General features: G+C 37.3%; 2 protein-coding genes and 2 pseudogenes across 5 annotated transcripts; all 4 read right to left on the reverse strand.

Moving 5' to 3' along the window:
- Positions 1-361: 361 nt before the first annotated feature.
- Positions 362-2,359, reverse strand: LOC104718241 (riboflavin biosynthesis protein PYRD, chloroplastic-like). The gene is made up of 3 exons (XM_010435950.3): positions 1,626-2,359; positions 1,191-1,489; positions 362-1,105 (listed from the first exon to the last, which is right to left on the reverse strand). Exons 1-3 carry the CDS (start codon positions 1,998-2,000, stop codon positions 499-501), a joined length of 1,281 nt encoding a protein of 426 aa, XP_010434252.2. The 5' UTR covers positions 2,001-2,359; the 3' UTR covers positions 362-498.
- A 1,693-nt stretch (positions 2,360-4,052) lies between these two features.
- On the reverse strand, positions 4,053-5,320 carry LOC147930420 (riboflavin biosynthesis protein PYRD, chloroplastic pseudogene; annotated as a pseudogene).
- Positions 5,321-7,593: 2,273 nt separating this feature from the next.
- On the reverse strand, positions 7,594-8,566 carry LOC109128087 (F-box protein At3g26010 pseudogene; annotated as a pseudogene).
- Positions 8,567-8,702: 136 nt separating this feature from the next.
- Positions 8,703-13,551, reverse strand: LOC104731461 (LRR receptor-like serine/threonine-protein kinase GHR1). Of its 4 annotated transcripts, XM_010450836.3 has the most exons (5): positions 12,820-13,551; positions 12,590-12,688; positions 11,268-12,425; positions 9,652-11,178; positions 8,703-9,563 (listed from the first exon to the last, which is right to left on the reverse strand). In XM_010450836.3, exons 3-5 carry the CDS (start codon positions 12,328-12,330, stop codon positions 8,977-8,979), a joined length of 3,177 nt encoding a protein of 1,058 aa, XP_010449138.1. In that variant the 5' UTR covers positions 12,331-12,425; positions 12,590-12,688; positions 12,820-13,551; the 3' UTR covers positions 8,703-8,976. The 4 variants fall into 4 exon arrangements, with proteins under 4 accessions (XP_010449138.1, XP_087335088.1, XP_010449137.1 ...); XM_087478962.1 differs by lacking the exon at positions 12,590-12,688 and having other exon boundaries at positions 13,347-13,551; XM_010450835.3 differs by lacking the exon at positions 12,590-12,688 and having other exon boundaries at positions 12,820-13,487.
- Between the last annotated feature and the right edge of the window lie 469 nt (positions 13,552-14,020).

A 14,020-nucleotide genomic window follows, 5' to 3' on the forward strand; every position in this document is an offset into this window, starting at 1 on the left:
AAACAATCATTATATAGATAGCGCGTAATGTTCTTAAATTTAATGCTATAACAAAATAAGAAGAAAAAAAAAAACTCTATTTTTAGCAATTATAAATTCTGAATTTGAAAGTAGGATTGTTATAGTTATCAAATATGCTTTGATTAGTACTTATTTCTTGCCATTAGTTCATATTCCCACAAAAATCTAGAAGATTTGTCAAATTTGTAATGCAGTTTGACAACAATCGGTTTTCAATACATTGTTGTGTAGTTGACATGTTATTCATGAGTTCCAATTATCCAATTACGAAACCACACTAGATCTTAGGATACCCATTATGTGTAGGCCATATAAAGAAGGTCGAATCGCATTCTCAACATGTGAAAATATTTTCTTATTTTCAAAATTTAAAACTTCTACAAAAAGTCTTTTATTAGTCCATTACTATTATCTGTAAACCCTTCAAAATACAATGCTTTTCAAAAAGTATCATGCATGACATCATACATAAAAACATCAAAAATAGCCCTCTAGCAAAACGCTTCTACCTAATTGCTTAGACTGCAAATCTTTCACATGTTTTGATTCTAACCACTCCATTGACGCGATCTGTCTCTCATCTTTTGTGCTCCATTCCGGTAAAACCTCAATCACTACTTTCTGCAACAGTTTCTGCTCGAATCCATCTCTCATAAGCACTTCAAGGTCTTTGATGTTCCCCCTCAAATCCAACAACACACTGCATAGTCCACGATGATAACAGTAATCTAAAATGGAATCCAAGTTTATCTTTTCCAATACCACGGTCTCAACCATGTTGGTTCCAGATTCTGCAACCAATTCCTTTTTGGTGAACATCACAACTTTTGGACCCGATTCTTCCACTGTACTGGAAGAAGTAAGGATAGGAGACTGTAGTACATTGCTAGCTACTATGATTTGAATAGGTTGGATCGAAACATTAGTATCTTCTTGCGAGGAAATGCTCGGGAGCTTATCAGAAAACGAGGACGAAAGTATTACAGCGTCGTACTCCTGTAATAGCTTTGAGTAGTACCCACCAGTATCCGTAGCCCCTTCCCCAATCTTGTCCACAAAACAACCATTCACAGATATAGAATACCTGCAAAGATTTCCAAAAATTACAAAAAACAATCTATTGACTCGGTTTTGTCTCCACACTCAAGAGAGAAGCAATGAACTTTTACCTAAGGGCAAGAAAAGGCTTTCCTGTTAACATTCGATGGATGAATCCCTCATTCATCTTCTTGCATAACTCTTCTTCAACACCCACAGTGACATCAATACCAGCATCTTTCAAACGACTGATACCAGAAGAAAAAACGATTGGATTAGGATCAACCATCCCAATCACAACTCTTTTCACCTTAGCCTTAATCAATGCTTCTGTACAGGGAGGTGTTCTTCCGTAATGATTACATGGTTCCAAACTAACATAAGCAGTAGCATTCTCAGCTAAGTCACCAGCATCTCTAAGAGCAAACACCTAACCAACCAATGAAAATGAATCAAACTCAAAATTCCACAATCATGAAAGCTAGAACTAAAGTTTCCTCATTTTGCATAAAACCATCAAGAAAAATTGAACCTTTTTTGTTGAAATCAAACGAAATTGTTTATACCTCAGCATGAGGCTGACCAGCTTTGGGATGAAACCCTTCACCAACAACAGCTCCGTCTTTGACAATGACACAACCAACCATGGGGTTAGGACTAGTACACCCAATTGCTCTCTTTGCTAGCTCCACAGACTTCCTCATATAGAACGCATCGTCGACGACGACGACTTCAACACCATCTCCGCTTCTCATTGCAGCCAAAACAGGGTTGCTGAAACCAGTCTGAGATTGATGTGATATCTTGAAACCGTGTTTTGCGTTCTGAAGTGAAGTGAGATTAAAAACGCGGCGAGGATTTGAGGATAGCGATAAAACTGGAACCGAAGTTCGTGGATTGATCGAAGGAATCGAAATCGGGAGGTGACATGTGATCTGCATATCACTATTGAACTTAGGTTTTAGTTTAGAAATCGTAAGATCGGTTTCGAAATTTTTGATGGCTGTGGTTCACCAGCTACTGGATTTCAGATCCGAGCTGTCTACGGCGGCGAATTCAGTCGAAACCCTAATATCAACGGGAGACGACGACGACGAAGACAAGATTAGATTCCTAATTCAAAGAGCCGGTTACGCTTAACCGGAAAGCGTAACGTTATATATCCATCGGTTTACTAGGCTATTTGATTTTAGACCGTCGGTTTTAATCAAGAAAACACTGGTAGAAGTTTGAGTTTTAGTAGCTGAATGTTTGATGTAACGACTTCTTCAACGCACTGATCAGTAATGTTTAATGTAAATTGTAAACTGCTTGTTTTGTTTTTATTTTGTGGTTCAAACATAAAATAACGAGAAAGAAACTCAAAACACAAGATTTTTTTTTTTTTTTTAAAGCATTCTGAAATCATTGAGTCAAAATCACACGTATTTGAATTTATACCTCTTTCGGCGTAAACTAGGCTCAGAAAGTAGTTTAGTTGTATCAATCATCTCAATATGGGGAGGACGAGGCACCGGTTCCATCCACCGTGGGAGCATGAATTGTAATAACTTGACCGAAACTCTGTTGGCTTTGTTCCAGATACCCTCTTGATTATATTCATCTCCGAGGAATGTATTCTTCTTTGTCCGCAAGTTACATGATACCGTATGACGATTCTGTTTGCTCCATATATAGAAAATATCACTATCAAAAGGATGCATTGCCGTAGGTACATAATCATCACCTGGAAGGTTGGTTTTGGACAAAAGCTGCCAAGAGTCATCATCATTGTTCAACCTCCAAACCTTTAAAACGGTTTCTTCCTTTTGAGATAATGATGTTCTCATACACATGAAATGTCTTCCGGATGTAGTAGTCAAGACTCTTTTCTTGTTCCCATCGCCTTCGTTGTGATCAGAGAGAGGTATAACCAGTGCCGGCTCACTTATTTTTGGGACCTTGTGCTCAAATTTTTTTTTTCCCATAAAACTAGGGTTATATTTGCAACATTTCAAATTTTATGACCCTAAACCTTAAAGAAAAAATCATAAAAATCTGGAGACATGGTGCTTTTGCACCGTCTGCACTGCCTCTAAGCCGGGCCTGGGTATAACCCGGAACTGATCAGATTCAGAATACAAATCATGAGCTACAACTACTCCAGGTTGACTAAATAGATTGGAATAGTAAATCGTACCATCAGCAGTCACATAATAGATTCAGTTCTTTTCAGTATGCAGCACTCAACACTCTCCTTCTTGAGTGGATCATGACAATTTTGGCTTATAGAACCGAGCTAGTAGCTGTGTTGTGGAATTATATGAAACGATGCCATGAGAAGCAGAAGTGGTTTGTCTTGTTTATAAGTAAGTTTTGTTTTGATTTAATGCTATTTTTTTGTTTGGTGTATGAATTAATTGTCACTCTCTCGTATGACTATAGGTATATTAGTGTTGTGAGGGTGATTTAATACTTGAAAGTGGTTTAATATTGTCGTTGATGATCAGGCATATGCTAATGATAGTTGACAATGAGGAGTTCTATGAACGAGAGAAGCCTTTATCGCTACAAGATATTAGGTTGTTGATCATTATTCTTAACCAGGTAGGTGTTTTGATTCAGCATTTTTGTAACTTAGACGTGAAGAGTTTTGATATATGATTGATGACTCGTACGTAATTAATGACGAGATTAGATGTGGCTTAGACTGCTACAGAGATATAATAAGCTAGATTGGCTTTGTATTTTCATATGGATGCTTTGCTGCAGTGGTTGTTCAACTTGCTACTAATGTTTACACAACAGTTTTTATCATCTCTTGCACATTGCCACTCTGTTTTATATGAGAAATTTCTTTAAATACCACTAAAAAAGTTTTTTTTCCAAAAATACCACATTTTTTTTTTCAAAAATACCATAAAATTTTTTTTCCCAAAATTACCACAAAACTTACAAAAAACAATCTATTGACGCGGTTTTGTCTCCACACTCAAGAGAGAAGCAATGAACTCTTACCTGAGGGCAAGAAAAGGCTTTCCTCTTAACATTCGATGGATGAATCCTTCATTCATCTTCTTGCATAACTCTTCTTCAACACCCATAGTGACATCAATACCAGCATCTTTCAAACGACTGATACCTGTCGAAAACACGATTGGATTAGGATCAACCATCCCAATCACAACTCTTTTCACCTTAGCCTTAATCAAAGCTTCTGTGCAGGGAGGTGTTCTTCCGTAATGATTACATGGTTCCAAACTAACATAAGCAGTAGCATTCTCAGCTAAGTCTCCAGCATCTCTAAGAGAAAACAACTAACCAATGCCATGAATCAAACTCATTAACACCTAACTCCCCTTAAAATTCCACAATCATGAAAACTAGAATTAAAGTTTCCTCATTTTTCAAAAACCCATCAAGAAAAATTGAACTTGATGCTGGCAAGGCTCGAACCCTTTAATTGATAGGCAACATACTAACGCTCTAACCACTTTGACACAGAAACCAATTTGGTAGCTCTGAACGAAGCTTTTATATATCATAATGCAGTTCGTCTCTCTTCTTCTTCCTTTGTCTCTTTCCATGGCTGATATGGCGACGATGGAGATTATAAAATCCGAATTGCAGAAGAAGAAATTGTTAGTGATTTGGGACTTCTTTTTCTTCTAAGATCCAAAATTCATATCGAAAAAGAACAAGCTTTCACAGAAACCCTAGCTAATACTTTATTTCCAGTCTCTATCTCCATCTCCATTAAATTACTAATGGAGTGTCTTAGGGCAGATGGACTCAATCCGATTTGGATTTCATCCTGTCAGTCATGGAAAGAAAAAGGAAGAAGAACAAGGGGAGAAGAAGAGAGACAAACTGAATTATGATAAATAAAAGCTTTGTTTAAAATTTCAAAAGGTGTTAAGTGTCCTAGTGGTTAGGGCGTTAATGTGATCCATATCCGTTGGCGGGTTCGAGCCTTGCTAGCATCAAGTCATTTTAATTTTATTCAGTAACAAAAATGACGTCGTTTTAGCCTCAATTCCACAAGTTTGCCACCATGGCATCTGACTCAGCACCGTTAAATGGTTCATTAACACCGCTAAAATTATTGTAGAAATTGGCTAAAATCAAGTAGTTTAGACATGTAATTTATTTTTTTTGACGATTTGCATGGTACCATGGGGTTAGCACTAGTACACCCAATTGCTCTCTTTGCTAGCTCCACAGACTTCCTCATATAAAACGCATCGTTGTCGACCACTTCAACACCATCTTCGTTTCTCATTGCAGCCAAAACCAAAACAGGGTTGCTGAAGCCAGTCTGAGATTTATGTGATATCTTAAAAGTTGAAACCGTGTTTTGGGTTCTGAAATGAAGTGAGATTAAAAACGCGGCAAGGATTTGAGAACCAAAGGTGTAGTAGAGATAATGGAGACGACGCCGACCAGAAGATTGGATTCCTGGATTCCTAATTTAAAGAGACGGTTTACTCTTAACCGTCTTTGTGTCTTGTAGACATGCCTAGAGTTTTTATTTTTTGTTTTTTTTGATCAACGGTATTATATTGAATATTAAAGATTGTTACATTAAGTTCAAGAATATTACTAAATATTCTCTAAACTATTACCCAATTTTTTAGATAATGTGAGATATTGTACTCTTATTTTTTATTCATCTATAGAGTAATATATGTCTGTTTTTAAAATTTTGTATTACATCATATGCAGGAAAAAATCACAATTTTTATTAACTAAATGTATTATAGAATAATTCAAGATAATTTAAATATAAACTCAAATAAAATAAAAGATAATCATATATTTATGTTTGAATGAGGTAGAAAGATTTCCTTATTTTTTAAAATCTTACCTATAATTAATTTTGAAGTTTTGGTAAATAATATTAAAGTCAATACATTAAATGTAAAAACTTTCCAAAAATTATTTTTGAGCAAAAACTGCTGCAAAAATACTAGTATAGATATATAAATTTTTTGGTCATATTTAGTTTTAAAAAAATCTTGTACCTTAATAGTTTTTTTTTAGTAACATTGACATCGATTAACATACTTTTTACAAAATATTTCATTTAGAAACTGTTATCAAAATTTCAATGGAAATGTTCATGCGTGACTGTTATCAATATAGTCTAACTCATGAAAGAACTGCAAAAGAAATCTCAAGAAATAGCTTGAGTTACTGCCCTGCGATGCAAGCACACAATACCGTATCAAGTAAGTATCTATAAACTTTGTAAAATGTCGTAAATCAGTTTCCTGTTGCATCGACTCTGACTACAAGTTTGCTTCTCAGGTTAAGCTAGAGGTCCTGCACAAACCACGTATCCAGCTGCAACAAGTAATGCTAAGGTTTAATCGGGCAGAACCAAAAATCTTTATAATTAATATGTTTAGTTTAATTATAAAACTCTATAATTTATTGTGTAGTCTTGAGTCCTTGTGGAATTCGACCCCTAAGTACTACATTAATCTCTTAATTTAAGAGAGTAGCTCTAGGGTTTAATTTGAGCATATCACTTTGACGTTGAAGAATCGCACTGAGTTTCTCCAGAAAATAACAAACTTTCGCGAGAAAAAACAAAACATAGTAGTAAGTTTTTGGGAGGAAGAAAGAAAGAGCCAAAAAGTTATTCTTAAGCACGTAAGTGTTCTGATTCAGCATTTTTGTAACTTAGATGTGAAGAGTTTTAGATATATGATTGATGACTCGTACGTAATTAATGACGAGATTAGCTGTGGCTTAGACTGATACAGAGATATAATAAGCTAGATTGGCTTTGTATTTTCATATGGATGATTTGCTGCAGTGGTTGTTCAACTTGCTACTAATGTTTACACAACAGTTTTTATCATCTCTTGCACAATACATTGCCACTCTGTTTTATATATTACAAGATCATCTCAACTCTTTTTTATCAGCTGAAGTTCTGTGATAAGCATCTTTCTCTTGTGTGTTAAACATTCTCACTTTTATGTTTACACAAGCTTTTTAAGATTTGAATTTTTTAATCCTCCTATTTTAGACCCCTCCATTGGACTATGTCAAAATTAATAAACTTGTTCCAGTGTCTAACTTTTTTTAATTTGTCATTTTTTTCAGTTATAAATATTGTTGGATCCCAAAAAATGGATCCAACCATTGGAGATGCTCTCTTTGGAAACATATGACACCATATGTTATCTTTTAGATGCTTACTTGCTTTGTAAAAGTTTTGATTTTTTTAGTAGCTGAATGTTTGATGTAAACTACTTGTTTTTTTTTTTTTTGGTTTTTTGGTTCTAAGATAAATAACTAGAGATAAGAAGAAACTAAAGAAACTCAAAATACAAGATTTAAAAAAAAAAAAAAAACATTCTGAAATCATACGTATCTGACTCTATACCTCTTCCTCTTTACGAGTAAACTAGGGTCAGAAAGTAGTGAAGTTGTATCGATCATCTCAATATGGGGAGGACGAGGCATCGGTTCCATCCACCGTGGGAGCATGAATTGTAATAACTTGACCGAAAATCTGACGGCTTTGTTCAAGACATCCTCTTTATTATATTCATCTCCAAGGATTATTGAATGGTTCATTGTCCGCAGTTACATGATACCGTATGACGATTCTGTTGACTCCATATATAGACAATATCACTATCAAAAGGATGCATTGCCGTAGGTAACCTGGAAGGTTGGTTTTCGACAAAAGCTGCCAAGAGTCATCATCATTGTTCAGCCTCCAAACCTTTAAAAAGCTGCCAAGAGTCATACACATGAAAGATCTTCCAGATGTAGTAGTCAAGACTCTTTTCTTGTTCCCATCGTGATCAGGGAGAGGTATAACCCGGAACTGATCAGATTCGGAATACAAATCATTAGCCACAACTACTCCAGATTGCCTAAATAGATTGGAATAGTAAATCGTACCATCAGCAGTCACATATTTATGATGAAGGTCGGCAATTTGGTGAGCGCAGTGAATTATCTTGGAAGTCCATAGCCCTGTCTCAGAGGAATAAAGAAACATACTCAAACTCGTCCTATCTAGTGAAGTTAAGCTAATCACTTTGAAGCTCAAAACGACTCCATCCTCATCCACGCGAGTCACCAAACTATAAACAAGAGAAGAATCATCTGGAGGTGGAGGGATTTTGACCCACTCTTGTAAAACAGGATTGCCCACAAAGCAGCTACCATATCCTCGAATCAAAACCAGTCCATTGGAATAATATAAACGAGCATATGGGATCAAAAAAGCTAGAGACTTTGGAAGTTCCCATGTCTCGCATCTATAGAACCTTATGAGTTCTTTTGTTATGCCGCACGTTAGCGACCACGAGTTTGAATTTTTGTGCAGAGACACATAGAGACGGCGGAAATACATACACAGATTCGATTAACGATTTCGATGTTTTGCTAACCGTTTTGAATCTGTAGATGCTTCTCAAAGGCAGCCTCGCCAGAATCTCCGTCAATATCGCCTCTGGGAGTGTTTCCATTTGGAATAATTTGCGATTAGGGTTTTTAAGATTTTAGTGCCCTGAGAAAGATCATATATATAGTGTTACAAACGTAACCTAAAAGTTAAGATTCCTAATTCAAAGACTCGGTTAAGTCTAACCGGAACATAGAACACACCATATAGCAGATTACGTTCTCTTCAGTGAACAGAGGAAAAAAAAATGAAATTTCATTCACTACTCATGAGACATGAGCAGATTACGTTTTCTTTTTTTACAGGGAAAATGTTATAAGAAAAAGACTACTAGAATTCAACACACTACTACTACTAGCTTGAATCAAGAGCATGCTTCTCCAGAAACAAAAGCATGAACTTGACAAAGGAGAACACAATCAGAGGGACCAAACTCCATTGGAACCTACAAAACATATTAAAAAAAAAAAGACAGAAGGAATAGCAAACACCTTGTTGGGTTCCTAAATCGAAGAAAGATCTTCATAAATGGTCTTAATACCAGGTCTCTCTGAAACTGATCTTATACACCTCAAAGCAATCCCAAGAACTTCTTTCATGCCTTTCTCTGTAACCGGATCACTTCCCATTTCCTGAGTCAAGACCGAATCAAAGCATTCCGCACCACGCCCTTCTGCTACACGTAACCTCACCCAATCGGTTAAATCAACACCTTCTTGTTCACCTGTGATCACATCTCCCGCACATCTTCCCGTTAGGATCTCGAGAAGTATCACACCGAATGCATACACATCTGACTTAAAAGAAGGTAACGGTTTTCTTGAAGCTGCTAGCTCAGGAGCTCGGTAGCCGAGGATTCCTGCGTCTAGAATCTGCTCGACTGTGCCTGCTTGTGTCATGAGACGGTGGAGGCAGTAATCTGCTACACGTGCGTTTAGCTCTGCTCCATCTAAGAGAATGTTTGTTGCCTTGAGGTTACCGTGTGGGACAGCTCTGTCGAAATGGAGATAGTTTAGACCACGTGCGACATCAACTGCAATTTTCAACCGTTGAATCCAGGCTAAGGGAGGGCCTTTCCTGCCTGGTCGATCTGGAGATCAAACAAGAATCATAAGCTTGATGAAAAGTACTGCAGATACATATAATACTTAGAGAAGTTTATTTGAAAGGAGCGTTACCGTAAAGGAAGCTGGCGAGGCTTCCTGGCGATATAAAGTCTGAGAGAATAAGCTTTTCGTGTTGTGTTGGACCCCAATAGTACCCTCGGAGAGTCACAACATTAGGATGTCTAATGTTAGAAAACTTTTTCACTTCTTTAGCAAACTCCTTTCTTTGCTTTGCCACGCCTTCTCTTAGCCATTTCACGGTTAAAAACACTCCATTATCCAGCGTTGCCCTGTAAGAAGTTCCATGGCTACTTCTTCCAAGAACTTCAGCTGGTGCCCTCGATAGTTCCTCTGGAGTCAACTTGATTGAATCATCCAGAAACTGCAGCTCTCCCACAAGTCTATCTGGTGACCTAACATCAAGCCGTGCTAATTGCTGATCAGCTGGGAATGAATCTCCTGAGCCAGGTGACCAAGATAAATTGCTGGTCTTGGAAGGAGAGAAACCAGTTGCAACAGCTAGTTTTTCATCTGGACTGAGAATTTCAGATGATGAGCCTTTTCTTGAAGCAACGAGATCCTCAGCAGAGACAACCATACCACCTCCACTGCCTGAGGGGATTGTTTGAGCCCGCCTATTAATTTCTTTACCTGTCATAGTACGCTCCTCGCGTCTTCTTGAATTGCAGATGCAGAAAAGCAGGATAGCCACAAGGATGAGAATAATTATAGCAACGGCGCACGAAACTATTATAACAACCTTAACAAGTAAATTGGATCTCTTCGTGGAAGCTTCTGATGCACTTGTTGAACCAGAGGATCCAGCAGGCAAGGAGAGTTTGCTGTTTCCAGGATAAAAGGAAGGCGGAGGGAAGTTCTTCAGATTCTCTGGCACAGTCCCTGATAGATCATTGTATGAGACGTTAAAGGCCATAAGGCTGCGAGATAAGTTGCTTGGGAGTGGTCCAGTGAAATGATTCTGGGATACGTCTAATGAGCTTAGAGAGACCATGCCATTCATGGAGCTAGGCAAAGAGCCAGAAAAATTATTTGCTGCGAGATTCAGCACTTGAAGATTGGTTAAAGATCCGACCACACCAGGAAGATCGCCGTCAAACCGGTTGTGAGAGAGATCAAGAAGACGGATTCTTGAACCAGAAGAAGGTAGGGGTCCGATGTTACCTGTCATGCCATTGTTTTGAAGGTGGATTTCCTCCAAAGTGGACATGGATAGTAATGCACTTGGGATTGGCCCTTCTAAGCTGTTGGAACTTAAGTCAAGTACCTGAAGTTTCGGATAATGCGTAGGAATCCGATCTGGAAGTGAGCCTGTGAGCTTATTGTAGGAAAGATTAAGATGGTTTGCTCGCAGAAGCTGGGGAGTTACATCTGGGAACGGCCCAGTGAAATGGTTCTGGCTGAGATCAAGGTACTCAATATTCTCCCATTTTGACCATCTTGTTAGATTTCCTTCAAACTGGTTGTTTGAGAGATCAAGTAGTATACAGCTCCCAGTCAAGAGAGGAAGCTCCCCGGTCAATGCATTTGAAGAAAGGTCAAGAGTGTGAAGAGTTGTTGACATGATAGAACTTATTGGCCCTGGAACACAAAAAGAATCAAGTTTTCTTATTGGCCACTATTAAGATATAACAATTCACACTCTGTAGAAGATAATGTTAAAAGCATACCTGAGAGATTGTTGCCACTTAAATCCAGCGTTGTCAAAAGCAAAGAGTCACCTTTCAACAAATTATTGGGTAGGGAACCTGAGAATCTGTTGTTGCTAAGCTTGAGTACTTGAAGATCATAGGCATAGTTGAAACCTGGTAACTCTCCAGATAACTGGTTGTAGCTAAGATCCAAGACTTTTATGTTCTGAAACAATTGAAACCCACTAGTCAATGAACCTTCAAGCTGATTATGGCTGAGATTTAAATGCTTGATGCTCTCAGAAACACCAGGTAACAGCTTCCCAGATGTAGTCACCAATTTGTTTCCACTGATATCGACATAGCTCGCATTCGTTGAAAGGAAAAACTGCCCATCAAGATTACCTTCAATTGAGTTACCATGCAAATCAAGCACTTCAAGGCTTGATATCAACTCAAAGCCCCTTGGGACTGTCCCTGTGAATCCATTAGAAGACAGATTCAAGTACAAGAGATCGTTCAGCCTTGTCAAGGACTTAGGCAAAGGTCCAGATAAGGAGTTGCGACTCATATCCAAGGACTGAAGAGAACTCAACCCACTCATAGATTCCGGAATCTCACCAGAGAGGTTGTTACCAGCCAAAGAAAGATTCCTCAAGCTTACTGATCTACCAATCTCTTTAGGCAGTGAGGAAGAGAACAAGTTATCAGACAAATCCAGGAACTGGAGGCTTTTGAAACTGCCTAAATTATTAGGTAAGCCACCAGAAATGGAATTGTTGGCCATAGATAGCTTCACAAGCTTGGTCAAGTTGGAAAAGAGACTGAAGTCAGCATCAGCAGTCAAGCCCAAATTATCCAAAACAACACCAGCCACATTACCGCCATTGCAGACAATACCATTCCAAGAAGAAGGACAACCATTAAAGTCAATAGACTCATCGTTCCATGAATTAAGGACAAAACCAGTAGGGTCATGTTTGATTCCTTTCTTGAATTCAAGTAATGCCATGATGTCCTGTGATGGAAGTTGCCCCATTGCAGACAGGAAAAACATGGAGAGTAACAAAATCCTCCTAGATAGATTCATCCTTGACTTCATTATATTTCCCCCAAAGCTACAGTCTTTTGCAGAAAGCCAACAACTTTATATCCAGCTCACCAACGCAGAACATTCATGGAAGCCCCCAAGTAAATCTGAAACAAGACAAACAAAACCCATCAATGTTACCATAAAAAGTTTCAATCTTTCCGCAAAAAATCAACAATACCAAACATTTCCATAAGAGAAAAAAACAAAACGGAAGCTAAATTTTACCAAAAAAACGCAAAACAAAACGGAAGTTAAAGAGAGACTTCACCTCAGATGAACAAATCTTCTGAAAAAACTAAACCCAATCAAACTAAAATGCAGGATGATAGTGAATGAGAAGGAACAAACTTGAACCAGAGGGAATCAGCTGGGGAAAGAAAACATTAAATGAACAAAATGGGGTATTGAATATGGGGTCCCATTCCGAGATCTAAAAACCTAATCACAAAGCAAAAGAGATAAAATGAGAAAAAGTGAGGATTTTTTTAAAAAACTTACGGAGAGATGAAAAAAAAGCTTCACTGTGGGATGGGAACAATGTCGACAGAGGTGAAGAAGAAGGAAGACAAAGACTTTGAAGCAGAATGATTTTGTAAATTAGCTCATGCAGTGCACGGGGTTTTGGATTTGACTCTCTCAAAGACACTGTAGAGAGACTGAGCCAAGCCAAGTGAGAGAGAAATCTTTGTTGTGGGTCACTTTCAAAATTTAAAAGAACATTTAACAAACAAAAGATTGATTGTCACACTTGTTTTAACAAACAAAAGAAAGAAGCCAAAAAAACAAAAATTAAAGGAGAAAGAAAAATTTGCTAGTTTTCACGTACGACAGTGATGAACGACAAGGACCTTGTAAAGAGATAAAAAAAAAAAGTCTTGAAGCTTGTGAACGGCCAAACAAAAAACACAACCAACCAACAAAATCAAAAACCCTAAAAATTAAAAGAAAATAAAACTGAAAAAAAATAGCAAGAAAATAGTTTACTATTTTTATTGGTTCACGAGAGAGAATTATTTTAAGCTTACTTTTTCATAGTCTTTTCAGGTAAAGAGAAGAGGGTAGTGCTTAGGAAAGATTAAATATTAAAGATTAAAGAGAAGAGGGTAGTTTTTAATTATCACCCGCCAGGAATGGCCCCGGGAAAAAAGAATCCAAAAAAAGACTGCAAGAACAAAAAAAAAAGGTGACCTACACTAACTAATGTTTAAGTGACTGTGACTCATGGTGGACGCCAAAGTGTTTTATCCAATATGGTTTTGAGTCTTTTGCCCTTTGCCTTTAGTGAAGGCTAAAACTGTCATTTTGACTTCACAGTGAGTTTTTTGACCTCATTGGGAAAATAAGCGAGAATTGCGCAGTGCAGTAATAATAATAAATCCTTGTTAAAAAAAATTGCAACTAATATGAAATTTACAAGAAAATTTACAGAAAAAATGGGAATAAGTTAATAATAACCAGTGTTCAAGAAAGCGCTAGGCGGTGTTTGGGCGGTGATTCAGCGCCTAGCGCCTAGAACGCCTAACCGGGGCCTAGACGGTTTTAAGCAGTTTAGACATTTACAACATAAAACATTATATATATAAAATTATGTATAAATATATGTTAGAAAAATAAAAAAATTATAAATTGTAAACAAAATTAAGAAAAATACATTTATTTAAGTTATATTAACAACATATAAACATTTATAATTACATAT

The sequence above is a fragment of the Camelina sativa genome, chromosome 12 (assembly GCF_030686135.1).
Source record: "Camelina sativa cultivar CO46 ecotype springtype chromosome 12, ASM3068613v1".
NCBI lineage: Eukaryota > Viridiplantae > Streptophyta > Magnoliopsida > Brassicales > Brassicaceae > Camelina > Camelina sativa.